The 22,529-nt window shown below is 35.7% G+C and overlaps 1 protein-coding gene across 29 annotated transcripts in view; it reads right to left on the bottom strand.

Annotated features, from left to right (window-relative positions):
* The window catches only part of PLEKHA5 (pleckstrin homology domain containing A5), a 245,546-nt gene that overhangs the window by 116,698 nt on the left and 106,319 nt on the right, over positions 1-22,529 (bottom strand). For 27 of the 29 annotated variants that reach the window (XR_004665632.3, XM_034935439.3, XM_055095450.2 and 24 more), the window contains 3 exons: positions 5,047-5,130; positions 3,906-4,026; positions 1,536-1,640 (listed from right to left, as the gene is read on the bottom strand). Coding sequence is in view for 28 of the 29 variants with exons in the window: in XM_034935439.3 (XP_034791330.1) it covers positions 1,536-1,640; positions 3,906-4,026; positions 5,047-5,130 (310 nt within the window). In the remaining variant the exon portion in view is untranslated. Of the gene's footprint in view, positions 1-1,535; positions 1,641-3,905; positions 4,027-5,046; positions 5,131-15,636; positions 15,656-22,049; positions 22,188-22,529 lie in introns of those variants that run through there. The other 2 variants (XM_034935448.3, XM_063593024.1) reach the window with 2 other exon arrangements.

Genomic DNA, 22,529 nt, shown 5'->3' with positions numbered 1-22,529 from the left:
CACTTGTTAGAGAAGCTACTTGGTAATACTTTTGCAATGCTAAATTAACCAAGGGATCAAGAAATAAGAACAAGAGCTATTTTAAATAAGGAATGCCATTAGGGTATGAGGCTCAGTTTTGCACTGAAATAGTGGATCATAATTTGGACTTATTAGAAAGACTAGCTGGAAAATACGGAGAAAATTTTCTATTAGAAACTGGGCTGGGTGTGGTGGCTCACGCCTGTAATCCCAGCACTTTGAGAGGCCAAGGTGGGTGGTCATTTGAGGAAAGGAATTCAAGGCCAGCCTGGCCAAGGTGGTGAAAACCCGTCTCTACTAAAAATACAAAAATTAACTTGGCGGTAGTGGCACATGCCAGTAATCCCAGCTACTCGTGAAGCTGAGGCAGGAGAATTGCTTGAGCCTGGGAGGCAGAGGTTGCGGTGAGCTGAGATCACACCGCTGCCCTCCAGTCTGGGCAGGTGACAGAGTGAGACCCTGTCTCACAAAAAAAAAAAAAAAAAGAAAAAGAAAAAAAAAAGAAACTAAATGTGCAAAAACCTTTTAGCCTGGAAAGCTTAAATATCAGATGGTTAAAATATAGTCAATGATCTTTCAATAAAAATTATGACTCAATAAATAAAAATCATTAGGTCACCTGAAAGCAATCAGCAATATGTAACAGAATAAACTGACACCAATGAACTAATATTTAACTTGCTTTGTATCATCTGTACGTATATAGAATCAGAAAGAAAAAAGCCTTGAAGATTGAGGATGTCACCTCAGTTATCTACCAGTCACTTATCTGAAACCTAGCTGCAAACTGGGAAGTAAATAGCCTCTATGTAATCGAAATGATGTCAAAATCCAAGGAAGTAATGTACATATATATTTACTAATTGCAAAACTAATAAGGTTCCAAAAGAGCTTAGATAGCAAGTTCCCCAGTCAGTGCAACAATATCAACCAATCAGGACGCCTGAGAGTAAACCCTGTATGAGCAAATTAAAAAGAAAAGAAAAAATAAATAACCAAAAAAAATAAGAGGAAGAAAGAATAATCTCATATTATAGAATCAAAAATCTGAAAAAACTCAGAAAAATCTGAAATTATTGTAAAATTTCTGTATAAATAAAGGGGGGAAATATACAACTGTATATTTCTCTAACAATTTTTATATCAATAGAAAAATGAATACCCTTGTATTAATATTTAGTTGTTTATTTCAATTTTGACATTTTAAAAATATTTCTGTCTGGATACTTTTACCATGCTATTTCTAACATTTTCATACAGCATATATTTAATTGTAAGTCTAGAAATACCCATAACAAACACACAATCTCAGTTGTAAGTAATGTCCACTCCTTTTTCTGTCTTCACTGTTCCCTTGATATTCTTCAGGGGTAACAAGCAGTCAAATAACCTGGGTGGCTTCTTCATAGTTCCTTCTTAATTTTATGATTTTATAGAATTGTCTTAGGTACATTCAGTTTAAAAGGTTCCTTCTAATTCTGTCTTTTGTTTCATATCAAAAAAAAAAAAAATACCTGTTTATAAAGCCAACCTCGTCTGACAACCGGTGCATTAGGATTCCTTTTAATTGAATTTGACCTCTTTCCAAAATTATGAACTTTTTTTGAAGCTCGTGAAGTCTAAATAGAAAAAAGAGCATGACAGAAAATGTGGTATTAATGCCTAGAGATTTGAACTTATCTTCCTCTTAAAATTTAATCTCTTTTCAGATTTTCCCAAGACTTGCAGGACTTAAATCTTTTCAGAAAAATTATTAAAATTCTACTTTTGCTGGGTTAGTTTTTTGAAGTGTAAGAATTCCGCACCAAAAATTTTTCCCCCAGGGTATCACAAGTTTTGCAATCTTTCCTTTAAAATCTGGATAGGATATACAATTTTTAGAAACACAGAGTATGTGGCAGTATTTTGTCCTACCTGCTATATAAAATGAATAGATCTTGAGTAAAAACTGTTAACAAATCTTTAAGAATAAACCAAATGACAGAACTTTTCCCTTTATATCTGCATTTAATAGTGCAGGTTCAATTAAAGAAAGTTAATGGCACTCAGTCTGAGGAGAAATATACAGATATTAAATATAAACAAATATATCACATCAAGTCAAAACAGGACAGGAAGGATCTGCTTAATGTGATGTAGTGTTTTCTTTTTTATGGACAACTCTGAACTTAAACTAGACAGATGGGGTTTACTGGATTCTTCAAAATACACATTAGGATATACAGTCTTTAAAAATACTGCTATGGTTACCATGAAGATTTATTTTGGCAGGAATCATAATGGTGACCAACAAAGATGAAAACAATGAAGCTATAAAGTAACATAAAATTATCTCTTACTTTTCTACTTGTTCAGAATCTTTGGAAATCTAGCATACTTCTTTAGAATTTTGTTTTGGTAAGCTTTTATTAGTATATAAGAAAATTTTAAGGCCCAATATCAACAAAATTTTTCCTAAAGCATGTTTTCTTGATAGATTTTAATTTACTTTCAAACAGGTAATGCTTAAAAACAGTATAAAACTCAAACGACACAAAAAGGTACACAAAGATCAATCTACTCACTCTTGGGCTCCAGCACCCAGCTAGCCCCACTCACAACTGTGTGGCGACCAATATCACTGTATGTGTGTGCCTATCTATCTAAAATAATTGTTCTCATGATTAATGAGTATTTTTCTGAAATGACTGCATATTTTAATATCCACTCTTCTGTTCCATTATTTCTTGGAGCTCACTATATGAACCGAATGCCTATTTACCCATACTGTTGTTAGTGTGCTGTGTTATGAAACTTTCTGATCTTTGGAAATCTGTAGGTGGAAATGGTGTCTTTTTCTGGTTTTAATTAGTATTTTTCATATTATGGATGAGGCTGAGAATCTTTTTTCATATATTTAAGAGTAAATTCCATTTTCTTTCCCGAAAACTGATTTCATATAATTTTTCCATTTCCAAACTGGCTCATAAGCCCTTTTCTTATTGATTCACAGCACTTCTTTAATTATAAGGAAATTATTCTTTAATTGTTATATGAATTACAGATACTCTGCATGGATAATAATTACGTGTGGTTGAATTTCTCATTATTTTATATTGTTACTTCTGAGTTTTATGTCATATTTAGAAAGCCCAAATGCATTCTGAGCTTTTCTTTTTTTTTTTTTTTCAAATCTTCCATTGTTTTTTTCTTAGTTTTGTTTTTAACATTTCAACAACTGATCCATCTAGAAAATTTCTGGTGTAAAGTATGAGGAACAGATTCAACTTTCTTTCAAGACAATGACCTAGTGGCTCTCAATCCATTCATCAATTTCTCCAGAGTTTAATTAAAATATACTCATAAAGCATTATGCTCAGTCTGTTGGATTTATTTTACTTAATAATCAGAAATTATTTATATTATTTGAAAATTTACATTCATTTATAATCTCCTAACAAAATTTTATTTCAAAAACCTTAACTGGCATTTAAAATACTATTATTATAATTATCTTATAATTATCTATTTCCTTAACAATAAACATAATATACTATTACAATGGTTTTGCTGAAAAATGTTTTCTCAATCTAAGCATTCTTACAGTCAGATAATTTGATTTCTAGGCTATTACATGAATAATCACCTTTAAAACTTAAGTGTACCCATTCTCTCTCACAAATATCAATATATTTCTAAAATTATTCCAAATTCAAAAATTTAAGTCACTGAATTACAATCTTATTACTTTGTATTTCAGGCTGTTGCTTCTTATATCAATTACCTCCAAATTCAGGTAATAATAAAAATGTAATTATTATTCTATACTTTTAAGTCCATTATGAGTAACGGTATAGATACTGTTTACTCCTTATCAATAATTAATATAAAGCAAAATAACTTACTCTGCCTACAGGGCTCATTGGATGCACTGCATAATCTGAAGTCACGTTATAGTTAGAAGCTTCATTTATCATACTTATTGGCCGTTCCTTCTTTTCTTCAGATGTCATGGTTGCAACAGTCCTGAAAATATATGTCAAAATGCTAGAACTTGCTATGTATGTAACCCGCTTTATAATTACACTTCTCTACAGTTAACAATGCGAATGTCCTACTTTTTCCAGTACTTGGATCCTAGTTACTCTAGAGTCAGGCCTTAATACTTACAACAACTTTAAATACAGCTAACGCTCTTCCTAAGCCAAAAACACATTATTATCATGTTTATTTATTATTAGTTTTTAAGACAAGAGTCTCACTCTGTTGCTCAGGCTACAGTGCAGTGGCGTAATCTTGGTTCACTGTAGAATCTGCCTCCCAGGTTCAAGTGATTTTCCTGCCTCAGACTCCTCAGTAGCTGGGACTACCAGCACGCGCCACCATGCCCGGCTAATTTTTCTATTTTTTTAGTACAGTCAGGGTTTCACCATGTTGGCCAGGCTGGTCTTGAATGCCTGACCTCAAGTGATTCGCCCACCTTGGCCTCCCAAAGTGCCAGGATTACAGGCGTGAGCCACTGTGCCCGGCCTATCATGTTTATTTATAATAGGCATTATTGCAGATATTCTACTTGGTCATCCAACTGAAAAATTAAAAATGAATTATAAGATTATTCTAATTTTAAAAACAATAACAATTTCAGTAACTAACTCTGTGAATAGCTTTATAGTATAATACATTCTTTGATGCTTATAAAATTCTTGTGAAATAGTAATTACCACTATCTGATTTAAGGATGAGAAAAGTGAGCTCAAATTAGTTTAATAATCTAACCATTTACACAGTTTCTCTAAGCTTGCATCCCGGGTTCTTGAGCTTACTGCGTTTGAAGTACTATAAAAACAGCTTCTGAAATTACATTCTTCATGAAAAAAATGTTTAACTCAGGTTTCTATATGACACATTGTGAACAGCTGGCATTCTGTTATTATACTTGACTACAAATGTCCAGATAAGAAAGCTGTTAAATTGAAATATAAATAACAGCAATTTCAATGCTAACCCAATTTTGAATACAGGCATTCCATGAAACTCTTTACTTACTGTTCATTCACTACAAAAATACAATTGTCCTGTGATGGTTGTCCTGTGACTGGATGTTTGCAGGTCACTTTCCTTTCATTATGGCTGAAAAAAGAATAAAAGAAAAACAGAACATGTAGGTATTTAAAATTCCCATTTATTTATTGTAACATTAGTCTACAAAGGAAATGAAATTCAAACTTCCAGCCTTTTTTTGTTTTTGTTTTTGAGACGGAGTTTTATTCTTGTCGCCCAGGTTGGAGTGCAATGGCGCATTCTCGGCTTACTACAACCTCTGCCTTCTGGGTTCAAGCAATTCTTCTGCCTCAGCCTCCCAAGTAGCTTGGATTATAGGCGCCCACCATCACGCGCCCAGCTAATTTTTTGTATTTTTAGTAGAGACAGGATTTCACCACGTTGGTCAGGTTGGTCTTGAACTCCTGACCTCAGGTGATCCACCCGCCTCGGCCTCACAAAGTGCTGGGATTACAGGCATGAGACAGGGCACCTGGCCGCCAGCCTTTTGAGATTCCTAAATATATCTTTCCTACTATCTATTGGGAGTGTATATATGTGTAAATGTTACTTATATTTTTACAAAAAAGTTAAATGCATCCCTTCTCAGTCTGGCCTCAATCCTTTTTCATTATTTTATAAACAAAGGTTAAGTTGTAGGCCAGGTGCCATGGCTCACGCCTGTAATCCCAGCACTTTGGAGCGCCAAGGAAGGTGGATCACTTGAGGTCAGGCGTTCAAGACCAGCCTGACCAACATGGTGAAACACCATCTCTACTAAAAATACAAAAATTAGCCAGGTGTGGTGGCGTGTGCCTGTAATCCCAGCTACTGGGAGGCTGAGGCAGGAGAATCGCTTGAACCTGGGTGATGGAGGTTGCAGTGAGCTGAGATTGTGCCACTGCACTCCACTCTGGGCAACACAGCAAGCCTCTGTCTCCCAAAAAAAAAAAAAAAAAAAAAAGGTAAGTTGATTTGGCTGTTTAGCTCTTTACACTGCATTGTAAAATACAATGATTACTGTATTTTACACTTCATAGGTGGGTCATGAAAAGTAAGTATGAGTGTCTACTTACCTCCACTGTTTTATGGTCCAACATGGGTGCATTACAGAGTACTAATGCCAAATTCATAAATGGAAAGAAAACCTAACAGTACTACTATATGGGCACCAGTACCTTAAAAAAATAGAAGGTTCTGAAACAGGAATAATTTACAGTATTTCTGTTTTACAAAATAACCTTTATATAGATAATGTAATGAGATTAATTTTTTGACACTTGAGGAAGGTATGTTGTAGAAAAAAATGAAATCTGAAGGAGAAGCAAAAATCTTAAATGAAATGTGGAAACAACAAAAACAAAGAAAAATCTGTTATATTTACTGAAAAAAATTGCTTTGAATTAAGTTATGACTATTTTTGGAGAAAAAGATGTTTGCCTAAGAAATAGTATTCTTTCTAGGTTGAATAAGATTAGGTCTTCAACTGTCTTCTTGAATGAAAGAAGGAAAAAAACCCTATTTATTTAAGCCAAAAATATTAGATGCTCAAAATAATATGTAATATACATTGATATATTAAATAGTCTATAATAATTTTCATTAAGTCATAGACCATAAAGTAATCTGTAACAGAGACCTATCATTGACATGCCTGACATTAGAAAATTTACCTTGTAAGGTCTGTATTGAATATTAGTTTTCTTTTGTTAATCTTAAAATATTAGTACATGTGCTCTGTATGGTGAGAAGTCTATAACCACAACCTGCAAACTTCCAGGTAAATTTCATACGCTTAAGTTCTTTTTCCAAATCCTAATTTTCATATTTTTTTGGGTAACTCAATACTCTGAAGCTTTATCCATTAAATAAAATTGAAACAGTATTAATATAAAGATATAGATAGTTTTTAAAAAATTCCCTATTGACTACTGTAAGAGTAGAATCATTAATGAAACATAGTGTTTCTATTATTCCTTAAATCAAGTAGTCTAAGAAGCACATAGAGCAATCTGTTAATATTTAGAAAAAATTTAATAGATACAGCACTTGACACCCTGGGAGGTAGCTGGCTCACTGTTAGGTCCTGACCATTGTCTTGGCACAACGGAGGAGTGGACTGCTCAGGACCACAGGAAGGGCAGGGAAGGGAAGACAATGATTCTAGCCTTTTCTCAATTCTACCAAAGCTTGTCCCCTGTATTATTACAAATTGTACGTTTTTATCTTAGAGCTGCCATTCTTTTCTGCATTTCACAAGTTTTTTTTTTTTTTTTTTGGATGGGCCTCAAAATTCAGATCAAGAGAATCATCAGTTCTGCTATAACGCTTGCTGGAACTGTTTCAACATGATTTGTATGTTAAAGGAACAATTTGAGCATAACACAACTTGGCATTTGCTTATGCATGATTTTATCTGTGAGAGACTCTAGATGGATGCAAAAAACTGCACCCAACAAAACCCAGCCATGTAGGAATACACAAAATGTATATCTGCACACACCTCAAACATGTACCAGCTACTTCAGTTCACTGCCTGTTTTATGAAACACACCTATCCTCATCTGGTGATACAACTTTTTTTTCTTTTCTTTTCTTTTTTTTTTTTTGAGACTGAGTTTTGCTCTGTTGCCCAGGCTGCAGTGAAGTGGCGCAATCTCAGATCACTGCAACCTCCGCCTCCTGGGTTCAAAGGATCCTCCTGCCTCAGCCTCCCAAGTTAGCTGGGATTACGAGCGTGTGTCACCATGCCTGGCTAATTTTTTCCATTTTTAGTAGAGATGGGGTTTTGCCATGTTGGCCAGGCTGGTCTTGAACTCCTGGCCTCAAGTGATCCATCAGCCTTGGCTTCCCAAAGTGCTGGGATTGCACTGTGAGCCACCGCGCCGGGCCTACGGCTTTCAACTCAATTTCAGATAACCTTCCTCCCAGCACCTCCCAATAATTCACATGCTGAAACCCTTTCAACACTCAGTTACTTTCACAAGCAAAATGCGGGTCTTTTTCAAGGCCAAATGTCGTATTTATTATGCTACCATTTTTATTCGGTTCCTATCTTTATTCCCATGTGTCACTAATGAAGTTTTTGTGTAGTGTGCTCCTAGATCCATTTTCCCCCCAAGCCCTGCGTTTTTTGTTTCCAGATTTTGCATGAAGAGGTGATTTTTAGGGACACACATGCTGTATTTTTGCAATACGTATTGCACTACTAAATTACAAACTAACATATCACTATCCTATTAAAAATGCATTAGAATTTTAACAGACACTGAAACAAGGTGTCACTTAAAAAATTCTTGCCAGATATTTTATGCTTAATAAAAACTGAGAATAAAAAAAAGTATTTAAAAAATTTGTATTTCTAGAAGAATCCTTATAAAAAGGATAAAATTCAAGCCTTTATTTTTTTTTATTTTATTATCTTTATTTTTGGAGACGGAGTTTCACTCTTGTTGCCCAGGCTGGAGTGCAATGGCACAATCTCAGCTCACTGCAAGTTCTGCCTCCCAGGTTCAAGCGATTCTCCTGCCTCAGCCTCCCAAGTATTTGAGACTACAGGCATGCACCACCACGCCTGGCTAATTTTGTAGTTTTAGTAGAGAGGGGTTTCACCATGTTGGTCAGGCTGGTCTCAAACTCCTGTCCTCAGGCGATCCACCTGCCTTGGCCTCCCAAAGTGCTGGGATTACAGGTATGAGCCTCTGCGCCCGGCCAAATTCAGGTCTTGATATAATACATACCAATGGTCACAGAACAAACTAATTCCCACCTTGTCTCTGTAGTCACTGTGGCCTAGTAGGAAGTCCAAACTTTTCTAAATACAATGCCAGTGTTTACCTACTCTTACTTCCAGACTTTTAATATATAGGTCTAGACAAGTGGTTCTCAATTGGGTGATTTCGCCTCCAGGGGGGCATTTGGCAATCCCTGGTAACATTTTGAATGTCATAACTGGGGAAATGTTACTGGTGTCTAGTGGGTAGAGGCCAGGGCGCTGCTAAACATTTTATAATGCAGAGCAGAGCCCTCCATGTCCAAATAAACCTCCAGAAAGGTCAGCAGTGCTGAGGGTGGGAAGCCCTGCACTAGGCTATCATAACCCTTAAAATAACTGACTCGACTGAATAAGAAAAGCAATATTTACTATTCGTGTTCCTGTATTTCTGTAAACACAACAGAGGTAGCAGAAAACAATGGCAGTTGAGAGCACAGTTTCTGAAATCAGACTACATAGGTTTGAATCCCAGCTCCTCCACTTAATAGCTAGGTGATCTTTGGCAACTTACTTTACCTCTCTGTGTCTCAACTGAATAAAGGCAGCTATGTCACAGGTTATTCCTTCATTTAGTCAGCATATACATGTATATACACACAAATATTTTCAAAAATATAACATCTATATAGACATATATTTATATACAGTAGTCCTCCCTTATCTGTGGTTTTGCTTTCTATGGTTTCAGTTACCCTCAGTCAATTGCCGCCCAAAAATATTAAATAGAAAATCCCAGAAATAAACAATTCTTAAGTTTTAAATTGTGAGCTGTTCTGAGTAGTGTGATGAAATCTCTCTCCATCCTGCTCTATCCCATCTATGATGTGAATCATCCCTTTGTCCAGTGTCTCTAAACTGTCGATGCAACCTGCCCCGTTAGTTACTTAGTAGTTGGCTTGGTTCTCAGATTAACTGTTGAGGTATTGCAGTTTTTGTGTTCAAACAACCTTTACTTTACTTAATAATGACCCCACCCCACCCCCTAAAGTACAAGACTAGTGATGCTGGCATGCTGTTACACTTTTATTAGTTATTGTAGTTAATCTTTTACTGTGCCTAATTTTTTAAAAAACAGAGATGGGGTCTTGCTGGGTTGCCCAGTCTGGCCTCAAACTCCTGGGCTCAAGTGATCTTCCTACTTTGGTTTCCCAAACTGCTGGGATTACAGGCATGAATCAGCATGCCTGTCCCACTGTGCCTAATTTATAAATTAAAATGTATCATAAAGCAGTGAGAAAAACATAAAAAATCCTTGCCCTCATGGAACTTACTTTATAATGAAGCTGTAAAAATAATAAGCACTTGATAAATGTTATTTACAATTATTATGAACTGCAGGACATTCAGTATATGTCATCATTATATTAGTATTTGGTCAATTATTTAAATTAAAAGTTTAACTTCGTGCCTACCCATATAGTCACGTGTCACTTAACTATGGTAATACATTTTGTTTGTTTGTTTCATCATACTCAACCCCAACTATGGTGATACATTCTAAAATATATTAGGTGATTTTAGTTGTGTGAACATCATAAAGTGTATATACACAAACCTAGTTGGTACTGCCTACTATAAAAATAGAAAATATATTTATATATAAACCTAGGCTATATAGTATAGCTTATTGCTTCTAGGATAAAAACAGGTAACGCATGTTACTGTATTGAATACTATAGGCCATTGCAGTATAATGTTATTTGTGTATCTAAATATATCTAAACACAGAAAAGGTACATTAAAAAATATGGTATTAAGCCTGTAATCCCAGCACTCTGGGAGGCCAAGGAGGGTGGATCACTTGAGGCCGGGAGTTTGAGACCAGCCTGGACAACATGGCGAAACCCTGTCTCTACTAAAAATACAGAAATTAGCCAGGCATAGTGACACGTGCCTGTAATCCCAGCTACTCTGGTGGCTGCGGCATGAGAATCGCTTGACCCCAAGAGGCAGAGGCTGCAGTGAGTTGAGATAGTGCCAATGCACTGAAGTCTGGGCAAAAAACTATGGCATTAAAGATTAAACACTCTATCCCTCAGGCCATAATGCAGTGATGTGAACACAACTCTCTGCAGCCTCAACCTCCCAAGTTCATGCAGTCCTCTTACCTCAGCCTCTCAAGTAGCTGGGACTAAAGGTGCACGCCATCACACCCACCTAATTTTTAAAATAGCTACTTAGGAGGCTGAAGCAGGAGAAATGTTGGAGCCCAGGAGTTTGAGGCTGCAGTGAGCTATGATTACCACTGCACTCCAGCCTGGGCAGCAGAGCAAGACCTTGTCTCTCTCTCTCTCTCTTTTTTTTTAAATTAAATTTAAATTAAAAGTTAATTTTTTTTAAAAAAGCACTCTGTTATTCTAGAGCTTCCAGGGCTAAAGAAAACAGGTCATATTTACAAGCTCAACTTGATGATTATGCTCTACTAAAGGTCAGCATAAAATGAACGAATGCCCTCACCCCTACCTTTTTTTTTAAAAAAAAGAAAAGATACCAAGGAATTGATAAATAGCAACACAGACTGCTTGGGCTTGGCATTGTTTTTTTCCTATTTATTACCAGAGTTTTAATCATTTACTATAATCAGAAGAGTAAATGAAAGGCCTGATACTTTAAAGCTTCTATGAAACTATTATTTCATTTAATAATAATTTGGTTGTGAAGGATTTTAAGATGACTAAATCAGTGTGTATATAAAATGGTATATATATTTCCATCAAACTGTATAACACTAAAATGACATGTCTACTGGAGATAAAATAGAAATTCATTAGTCTACCTAATTCCTTTTCCAATCTTATGTATTTTATAAACCAAATAATGAATTACGTAGGTAACTACTGGAACACCCGGGCTATGCTGAACTTTTAAGCAGACATCTTAGTTCTGAGCTTTCTGGAAGCTTAGATAAAAAGAGAAAGCTAAAGCACACAGCTCCTATAAACTACTGATGGAAGGAAGAGCAATTTACCAGGTTTAAATCAACTTTAAGTGACAGGTTTCTTTTATATAAATAACTAAAACTGTATGACAGCACTCTGAAAATGGGGGAAGTTGTTGTTTGTCTCCCTTTCCAGGGTAATTAAAGGAAGATACTTTTCGTAGAGTCTACATTGCTATGGTTTTCCCTCCTCAGGAGACATACAAAGGAGGATGCCAATGGCATTCCTTAAAAAACATCATAACCATGCACACATTCTCTCATGAAAATAAACGCATAAAGTGCACATTTCAATATAAACCCCAATAAAAATAGGCAATTAGAAAAAAAACTTGTTTGTTAATATGGTGTTTCAAATTTCCAGTTAAAATAATAAAAGCCCATAAAAGTGAGGGGCCTATTTCATTCCTAATGGAGAGTTACTTCAAATTATACAAGGAAAGAAACTAAAGTATTCAATGGAATTAAGTACTAACTGACAAAAGAAATTTGGTATTAAGATTCCTGTTATCCAATAAGACCAAAACCATGCGAAACTTCATTGAATGCAAAAATCTTTTTTTATCTGATATCTATAGGTAAAATACCCTTATTAGAAGTTATTTAAAAATCAGAATTTGATTTTTATAGAAATGAATCCAGTACTAAATGTACTAGATTTTTTTTTTTTTTTTGTCTTGCTCTGTTGCCCAGGCTGGAGTGCAGTGGCGCAATCTCGGCTAAATGCAACATCCGCCTCCTGGGTTCAAGCAGTTCCCTGCCTCAGCCTCCCAAGTAGCTGGGATTACAGGCGCCTGCCACCATGCCTGGCTAATTTTTGTATTTTTAGTAGAGATGCGGTTTCACCATCATAGCCAGGCTGGTCTCAAACTCCTGACCTCATGATCCACCCGCCTCAGCGTCCCAAAGTACTGGGATTACAGGCGTGAGCCACCGCGCCCAGCCTTAAATGTACTAGATTTAAACATTTAAAAATTCAAGTAATGTTACATATATATAACAAAGCAGCAAGCCAGGCGCAGTGGCTCATGCCTGTAATCCCAGCACTTTGGGAGGCCAAGGCGGGTGGATCACGAGGTCAAGAGTTCGAGACCATCATGGCTAATGTGGTGAAACCCCGTCTCTACTAAAAATACAAAAAGTTAACCGGGTGTGGTGGCGGGCGCCTGTAGTCCCAGCTACTCGGGAAGCTGAGGCAGGAGAATGGCATGAACCTGGGAGATGGAGCTTGCAGTGAGCCAAGATCATGCCACTACACTACAGCCTGGGCGACAGAGTGAGACTCTTGTCAAAAAAAGAAAAAAAAAAAAAAAAAAAGGCAGTAAATGAGATATATTCTTTAAACCACATACGGAAAGGAACTATTCCTGATTTTAAAATAATACTTATGATTTCAAAGAGATGATGACTCAGGATTGCTTAATACTGCAGCACTGCCATCTTTATTGGGTTGCCCTGTGCCTTTTAGTTAGGCATCCTCTCAAGCCCAAGGTGGCTGCTGTATCACAAAGCAATACTGTGAACCACGAAGTCTAGAGTTAAAAGGAAGGTTTTTTTTTTTTTTTTTTTTTTTTTGACAGTCTCACTCTCGTTCCCCAGGCAGTAGTGCAATGGCGTGATCTCGGCTCACTGCAAGCTCTGTCTCCGGGTTCAAGCTATTCTCCTGCCTCAGCCTCCCGAGTAGCTGGGATTACAGGCGCCTGCCACCACGCCCGGCTAATTTTTGTATTTTTAGTAGAGACGGGGTTTCACCATATTGGCCAGGCTGGTCTCGAACTCCTGACCTCAGGTGATCTGCCCTCTAAGTTTCCCAAAATCTCCCTGGCCATCTTTCTCAAGAATCTCACTAGTCAGAGATATGAGATTCCATGTCCAATTCAACCAATGGCAAAATAAGTGGGACTACTATGGTGAGCGAGCTAACTCCAGTCAAAATTCACAACTCTGTCTGTGGCCGACCTAGAGGAAACTGAATAAAATGCAGTTATATTATAATAGCAAGGAAAAAGGGGAAGGAAGAGGCTATTAGCTAAGAAATATTCTGTTTTCTTAGACAAAGCAACTTACACATGGTCCAAAGAAAATATCCGCGCTAGCATATTCAAAAGTAGATTTCTCTTGTTTTATATGGTAAAAGAGGAAAATGGTTTTACTAGTTTCTTGCTTTGGGAAGGTAAAAGGGTAATTTAACCTGAACTTCAGACCTTTAGAGATTTTGTTTCTACCTTCAGAAAAATGTTTTAATGTTTTGGCTACACACTGACTACCTTTTAAAATGCAATTCTTCCTTGTGGGAGCATGTGTTTTTGGTGGGGTTTTTTTTTAAATCTCTATTTCATGGGCAACTTCAGTGACAAAGCAGTTAAAATCCACTCTGCTTTTTAATCCAAAATCCACTCTGCTTTTTAATCCAAAATCCACTCTGCTTTTTTAAAAGAATATTGAAATTGCTATTAACATATTGCCAATAACAGCCAATACTATTCTTCTGAGTGATCCATTACAGTCAGGCAAAGCAACCTTTATTATGCAGTGTTTCATGTATGTAACCATGGTAATATCGTTGAAAATGTATCTACTGTGCAAAACGAGTAATATATATTTTAGAATCCCACAGAAGAGATTTCAGTTGTTTCTTACTAAACTCACATGTGAACCCATTTATATGATTTGCTCTGAATCATGTATTTCCCTTAAGGGAAAAAGAGAAAGATTTAATTTAGTTTAAGAAAAATAGAATAGCATAGTGGTTTGGCAGCTGCCATTTGGCAATTCTTCTGCCACTCCTGGCAACAAAGGCCAGTATCATGACTTGGACTTTTGCAAAGGCCCAACCCACAAAAGCTGCCACACATCCACAATAATGTTAGACTGGAGTGGGGCAGAAGAGGTGTGGAAACTATGGAAGCTATTGTATTTCTCTATGAAGAAAACTATGCAGCAAAAAGCTCAGATGTGCGCTTTTAACTTGTGTTTTCAGTATCCTTCTAGTGAAACCAAAAAGAGTACCATAATTTTTAACTATAATTTACTAGATTCTTAAGTTGGCCTTAGTTTCATTACTCTATAAAAAACAATTATACTCTCTAGCTTGCCTTAAAATTGAAGAGATTTCATCAATAGAAATCACACAGTGTCTTGTAATTTTGCAACTCAAACAATCAAATCTTAATTAGGTTTAAAAAACATGTTTGTAGCAGCCATTTAGTTATTAAATCAATTCAGCCTATGCTAGTCAAGTAATTTAAAAATTATTATTAAATATAAAATTTCTTAATGTTTCACATAGATAACTTTTCATTTACTTTCATTGTAATAAAAAGGAGAAACATGTCCTGTTGAAATCTGGCTGCCACAAAGACAGTTTCTGCAATTTATTTTTAAACTGAAAATACGCTGGCATAGAAAATTGTGCCTACAATTAAAGGCAATGTTTTAAGAACAAAAGAAAAACATTAAAAGTGCTTTGCCTTTCTTGAAACTGAATTCTTGAGGCTTTTTTATGTGAAGAAATAACCACTGAGTTAGCAATCTCAAAGATTGTAATTTTTTTTGAGGGGTAAAACATGAAAAGTATATATTTCCTTTCCCCACATTTAGTTCTAAATGCCATTTGCCTTTAACTTAGAACTAACTGCTTCCAGACATCCTGCTCAAACCTCAATGTTTCATTTACCCACCATCTACAAATTCTCCTTAAGGTCTTAACCCTTTAACTTCTATTCTTTCTCCTCTCATCATTTAGAAAACGGATAATTTCCAATTTCTTGGGGGAAAAGAAGGGATTAATCAGGTGTGAAAACCTCACTCAACCTCACCTCCAGCAATAAATATTATGATCACCACCATAACAGCTACCCTTAAGCATTTCAGTGCTACTCACATAGTCAGCTGTCACGTAATGGCCTTGACAATCCTCACAGAGCCCATTTGAGGTAGGTGTTATTATTTGCAGTTTATGAATACATAAACCGAGGCTCAGAGCATTTAGAAAGTTGCCAGAAGTCATACTCCAAGTAGGAGTGCCTCCAAGGCTTGAGCTGCTTTCCTTTTCAGATCCCAACCTTTCAACAGCTGCCCCTTTCTCCAACTCTTCCACAGCCAATGAGACTTCTCAGTTCTGCCTTTCATCTTCTGTTCAATGACACTAGAACAGAATAAAGCCATACTTTCCTTAGAGGCCCTTTCCTTCTTCCACTGACAGCAGATGTGCCATGCACATGCTGCCTCTCTCACTGCTCCTCTTCCCTCCTCCTCTCATCTCACTGCCTACCATCACCCCAGGATCATTTCTATCTGAAGCACAGTAATGAAAGCTTTCCCAATTCCAGTTTAATTTTAAACCCAATGCCTCTCATCCTTGGAAGCTTCATAATCATTTCCTACTCTTAGCTGTTCAGACAAAATTACCACCAAAACAGATTTAGAAATGTTACCTCACATTTCTACCATTACAGGTATCAAAGAATTTAAATACAAATAATAACAATTATCAAGCATGTGTTGCACCCAACAGGAACTGAAAATCTTGCTTGACTCAGAAGAGATGACTTAAACCCCAGTGAGAAAATATGAGTATGATGTAACACTGTAAGTACAAAGCTAAAACCATTATTATAGACATTAAGAACATTAAGGGGAAAAAAATTAAATGTTCAAAACATAAAAAGCTCACATGCCAACTCACCTGTTATAGGATTTGGTTTTTCACTGATAATTTCTAAGTTATCTTTCTTAAAAGCTCTCTTAAATAAAACCAGCATACACATTAAGAATCTACAAAATGGGCTGGGTGCGGTGGCTCACGCCTGTAATTCTAGCACTTTGGGAGGCAGAGGCAGGTGGATCACCTGAGGTCAGGAGTTTGAGACCACTCTGGCCAAAATGGTGAAACCGTGTCTCTACTAAAAATACAAAAATTAGCCAGGTGCAGTGGCGCCCATCTGTAGTCCCAGCTACTAGGGAGGATGAGGCATGAGTATTGCTTGAACCCAGGACGCGGAGGCTGCAGTGAGCCAAGATCGTGCCACTGCACTCCAGCCTGGATGACAGAGTGAGACTCTGTCTCAAAAAAAAAACAAAAAAACAAAAAAACAAAAAAAGGAATTTACAAAATGAACACCTTTTAATGAATTTAAAGCAATTTTGAAAGTAATGTAAGAATGATTCAATTAACACCATGCTAGTTAAAATGTACCTATCACATCCATCCCGAGTATTACGGCAGAGTTACATTTTAGATCACTTGATAAATTAAAAGCAAAAGTGCTTAACATAATTTAGATAATTCTTTCACCTATAAGTAATTTGAGTGAATCTGAACTTAACCATTTAAGAGAATGGGAAGGTTAACTGGTACTATATGGTTAAAACAGAAATATGATTCTTAAAACGTACACACTAATTTGCCAAAGTAATTTTCTGCCAAGTATTCAAGAATTAAGTGATATTGACTGCTAATAACATCTCAGCCACTGTGCGGGCGCATAAGGTTCTAAGACTCTCTTTTTTTAAAAAAAAATTGTATGTATTTATCTTTACAATTTATTTTTCTTTTCTTTTTTTTTTTTAGATGGAATCTCACTCTATTACCCAGGCAGGCTGGAGTACAGTGGTGTGATTTTGGGCTCACCGCAACCTCTAACTCCTGGGTTCAAGTGATTCTCCTGCCTCAACCTCCCAAGTAGATGGGATTACAGGCACCACAACCATGCCCAGCTAATCTGTGTATTTTTAGTAGAGATGGGGTTTTACCATGTTGGCCAGGCTGGTCTTGAACTCCTAGCCTCAAGTGATCCGCCCGCCTTGGCTTCCCATAGTGCTGGGATTACAGGCATGAGCCATCACACCCAGCTATTTTTACAATTTATTTTTCAACTGAAAAATTAAGACAGTATGTATTTATCGTGTACAACATAAGACTCTCTTAACAGCATCTGAATCCACCTCATTGTAACAAGACTCTTCACTATTGAGTCTATCCTCCAAGCTGAGCTTCAACTTCTTTCTGTAGAATAGGAATTAAAACCAAAAAACCAAACCAGCAGCACAACAAAACCCCTACCCCTTTAAAAGGATAAATTATCTGGTTACACACCAAGGCATATTAGCTGGATCTAATAGAGTCCTCACCATATAACAGCTGAACTTGAATGTGTTAGTAGAATCAGATTTCTTAAAAACAAGTAAATTATGTCACTTCCTTGCTTTAAATAATTGTTGGTTCTCTGCATCATCTTTAATGTGAAGTATAATGGCTTGCATACAACTGTAATTTAATGAATAAGGAACACTGATAATGTGATCCAAGGTTAAAGTTTACTGTTGAATGATATATGGAAAAAGCACTTACAAAGCCACATAACAGAATAAAAATGCTCACAGGGTATATTTTAGTGGGTTAAAAAGAATACTTACTCGAAAAGTTGCAGAGTCACTTGTATAAAAATATTGTGTCACAAAAGTCTTACTGACTTTCAAAATAAAACTGGGCAGAACCCTAACTCAGAAACATTTCAATAATCAAAAATATTCTCGTCATTTAAAAAGCAATAACACGGCATTCAAAAATATACACAGCCTGTAATCCCAGCACTTTGGGAAGCTGAAGTGAGAGGACTGCTTTAGGCCAGGAGTTTGAGGCTAGCCTGGGCAATAAAGAAAGGCCCTGTCTCTTAAAAAAAAAAATAATAATAATAATAATAATAATTAATAATAATAATATTAAAACTTAGCCAGGTGAGGTGGTGCATCCCTGTAGTCCCAGTTACTCAGGAAGCTGAGGTGGGAGGATCCCTTAAGCTTAGGCGTTCAAGGCTGCAGTGAGCTATGATGGTGCCATTATGCTCCAGCCTGGGCAACAGCAAGACCCTGTCTTTAAAAAAAAAAAAAAAAAAAACTCCCTAATGAATGCTAATTTGTAATATTTTATTGTAACATGCATTATATAGAAGTTTATTATACCTTTGGGAAGGAAGCAAAAGGCAAATTAGAAAAAGTTTAAGTATCCACTCTTTTGCGTGTGGTCACACTCCACTTTAGAAAGTTAACCAAATTATAACCTATACATAAATTACCACACAATTTAAAGAGATCCAATTATTTTATTGTAGATAAAACACATTCTTTCCAGTAGAGTCAAACTGACAGAGTAACAGTTCAATTCAAAAGGGGAAAAACTGCTAATCACTTATTCCTTATCGTGCAGTATTCATTTTCATATACTGCATGAGCTTTAAACAATTTCTTCAAGAATAAAAAAGGAGCTGACTCATAAGTCAAATGATATTCCTATGATACAAAAAGATTTTGTAAAAAACGTTTGGCTTTCTTTCAAAATAGCTATCTTGTAGCATAACAAACACTTTTATTCATTCTATATGTGCTAGGCACTGGTGACACAGCCTTAATAATATCACAAATACAAATAAATCAACATGAAGAGTCTCATAACCATAAACAAAATACAAAGGGGAAACCGATTAGGGATTGATCTTGCTTAGAAAGGAAAAGAGCAGAGAAGGCATCACGGAAGTGGCTACCATCTGAATTGAGCCTGGTGGAATCAGCGGGATTAGTCAGATGTGGCTGGAGTTCAGCACAGATTGAAGCTGGCTAGGGCACAAAGAAATGTGGTTGAAAATCTAGGCTTTGACTAACAATATGTTTATGTATATAAAATGTGTTATATAAGTTTTGAAACAATGTATTTGCTCCCCTCCCAGGTTTTCTTTTACTTCAATTCCAAAATAATATATTTGTTAAAACTCTGAAAAGGCCCAGATAGTAATGCACTGTATGTGATGCACATAACACCTAATTTAGGTTCAGTTTAGTCAACAAATCATTATCCTCAAGCACTGAGAAATTTCTCACTTGCAGATGAGGCACAAGGGGGACAGAAATCCAATCCAGAATAGCAGGGTAAGTAACCCAATTTCCAATAGCAGTGACATTGTGAGCAGAGTGGGCAATAACTAGAGACATGGGGGGAAATCCAATGGCCACTACAGGACACTGTGATGGCAATATTTCACTCTGGAGACACATTTCCTTCCAGCAGAGTACAACGCAGGGCATGCTATCAACAGGCTAGTTAACTAGCAGGTTTTGATCATCAGAGTGAAGATGGAATCTCTACAATGCAAAGATCAAGATATCCTCCTCGTATTTAACTTGCTTTGCCAATTCATTTCTTCGTGTTGAAATTATTTATTAAGCATCCTATATATACAACGTTTTGTACTGTCTACCACAAGGGAACAAAAATATAGTTTAAGACTATAAGGGCCTTAAGAAATACTATTCCATCTGAGTTTACTAGGCTAAACTTCAAACAAAGAAGAGTAGCACAATTACACTTTTTCAAGCAGTCTATAGTATTGGTGGAAAGCGTTCCTCAAAGCATACCTTATTCACTGGAAAACAGACAAGTGCTCTGTTTTACTGCTTTATTCTTGAGTAAAACTTTTATGTTAATTTCAAGTTATCCCCACAGCTCTGCTCATTGCCCTCTTCTTTTTTTTTTGGCCAGATTTAATTTCCTGTTCATACAAAAAAAAGTTGAAATAGTTTCTCCTCACTTGAACTTTAGTAGCAACCCATGACCTATGATGTCATAATGTCTCAAAAACATCTTTGTTTAAAATGTATACTGAATATTCCAATTCATCATCACCACAGTAACTTACCGATTAAGTTTAAAATACAGACTTAAAGCCACGTTAAAACATTTTCAGCGGATTCAAGATAAATTTTAAAAGGGAATAGAAATATTCCTCTGTATAGTTAAATTGGGTAGAATCTTAGTTGGAATCTGAAAATTCTGCAACTTAAGGAAAAAATTGTGGCTCTTAAATTAGGACTGTCAAGTCAAATAGAGCAAACTTGAAACCCTACTTCTATATTTCAATGCTTCTAAGTATAGATGTATAATATACTGGGGGTCATAATATGAAGCAGTTAGTGTTAATTCCTAAAACTTGTTATTCTTTTCACATTCACATATAAAAAGCTGATTTAGATCACTTCAATACCTAACTATATTATTCACAAAAAATATGTACAGCAAGTCATTCTTCAACTGCTTCAGAAAACTGAAGTGAAAATATTTAACATATTTAGTAAGAATTTCCATATCATATTTTCCTCATCTAGACTTGAAAACTAGAGTAGCAAACAAACAAAAAACTAGAGTAGCACAATTATAAGAAAAAAAACTAATCTTTTTTTATTCTTTAAGAAAAAACTTTGTTTGGAAATTCTTCTAAAAGACCTTGAAATCACAATGCTGCTGCTGAAAATGCAAGAAAACAATTATGCGAGAAATGGCAAAATGTAAGACTTTGTAGGCTTTTGTTTGTACAATATAAATAGAATGAAATTACAATAATATCATTCATCCCTATGAAATAGGGAAAAAGAATTTATAAGCAAAATAGCTATGTCTAAAAACAAAAGAAAAAGCTTACCCAACATAACCTACTTTTTAAACTAATGCTTTTAAAACAACAAAATCAATTTACATAGTACAATTCAAAGAAACATGAATTGATATTATTAATAATAAATCTTGCCTGGCCTCTACAATTAACAGCAGAACTCTTAATTTCTTTAAACAATTAAGAAACTTCTTAATTTCTTTAAATGCTAAATAAAATACGATCTGTAATATATAATCTCCTGCCATTATATTGCTCTTAAATTTTAAGTCAATAAACATTCCTACTTTGAATCATATCACTGATATGGCCCAAATAATTGAAGAATTAAAGACATAGCAGCTTCTATTAATAAGTTTAGACTAGTATTGATATACCTTAAAAAAATTACATAATGCATACTGTTAGTACCTCCACAGGAACATCTGAGGAATTATTCATGTAATTATCTTTGGAGGTCTAGGGGCAAATCAAGCATCTTCTCTGAGTAAGTTAAAAATAAGGAACAATAAGATTTTAAATAAAAATCTTTAGGTTTTAAAGCAATTTGTGACTACTATGTATTCATGTAGCCTAAAGTTAAGGAGAGACTAAGAGGAAGACATTTCCAATGCTCAAATCTTAAAATGTTCAAGCATTTGCAAACCTAATGAATATACTTATATTTCTACAACAAAACTATACTTTGTTTATAAAAATATTTATATTATGTAAATCCTTTGCACTAGATATTATGCCTGGCACCAGAGCTACAAAGATTATTTGCCATAGGATCATTAACTGAGGAAAAGGACTACTGTTCACTTAGCTATTAGCTATTTATTATTAATACATTAAAGTAACAAGAATTACTCACCAGCCTTCATCAAAATCAATTCTTAAAAGGATATTCAATTATAGGCAAAAAGAACACTGGAGTAAAAATAAGACTCAACTGCTTTGTCTTTGAGCTGTTCTCAGTGAGCACTGTGGGGATGAAGCACTGAGGAAATACACTGTGGTTGTGAGGCTGGCCTGCCACTCTGGAAGTCTGACACCAGACTGACGTCACATTAGAACATGTCATTGCAGCCGCAAATTAAGGCAGCTCCTCCAGGAAGAATCTGTTGTGATTATGCATGCCTTCCAGCCATAAGAGTAAAATATGATTTCAATTCCCTTAAAATTGGCATATAGCATAGGATAAAACACTAAGATATATGGATGCAAATAGTTACTGAAGAAAACGTTTACTGAGTATTGAAATAAACTTAGCTCTAAATAAATGCATATTTCTTGTTTAAACTGTAAGCACACCAACTAAAATGACTCTAAAAACAGTTTTTCCTGTTTTTTC

This window comes from Pan paniscus, chromosome 10, assembly GCF_029289425.2.
Source record: "Pan paniscus chromosome 10, NHGRI_mPanPan1-v2.0_pri, whole genome shotgun sequence".
Lineage (NCBI taxonomy): Eukaryota > Metazoa > Chordata > Mammalia > Primates > Hominidae > Pan > Pan paniscus.
Note: the sequence above shows the minus strand (reverse complement) of the source record. Positions and strands in the feature narration are given on the sequence as shown.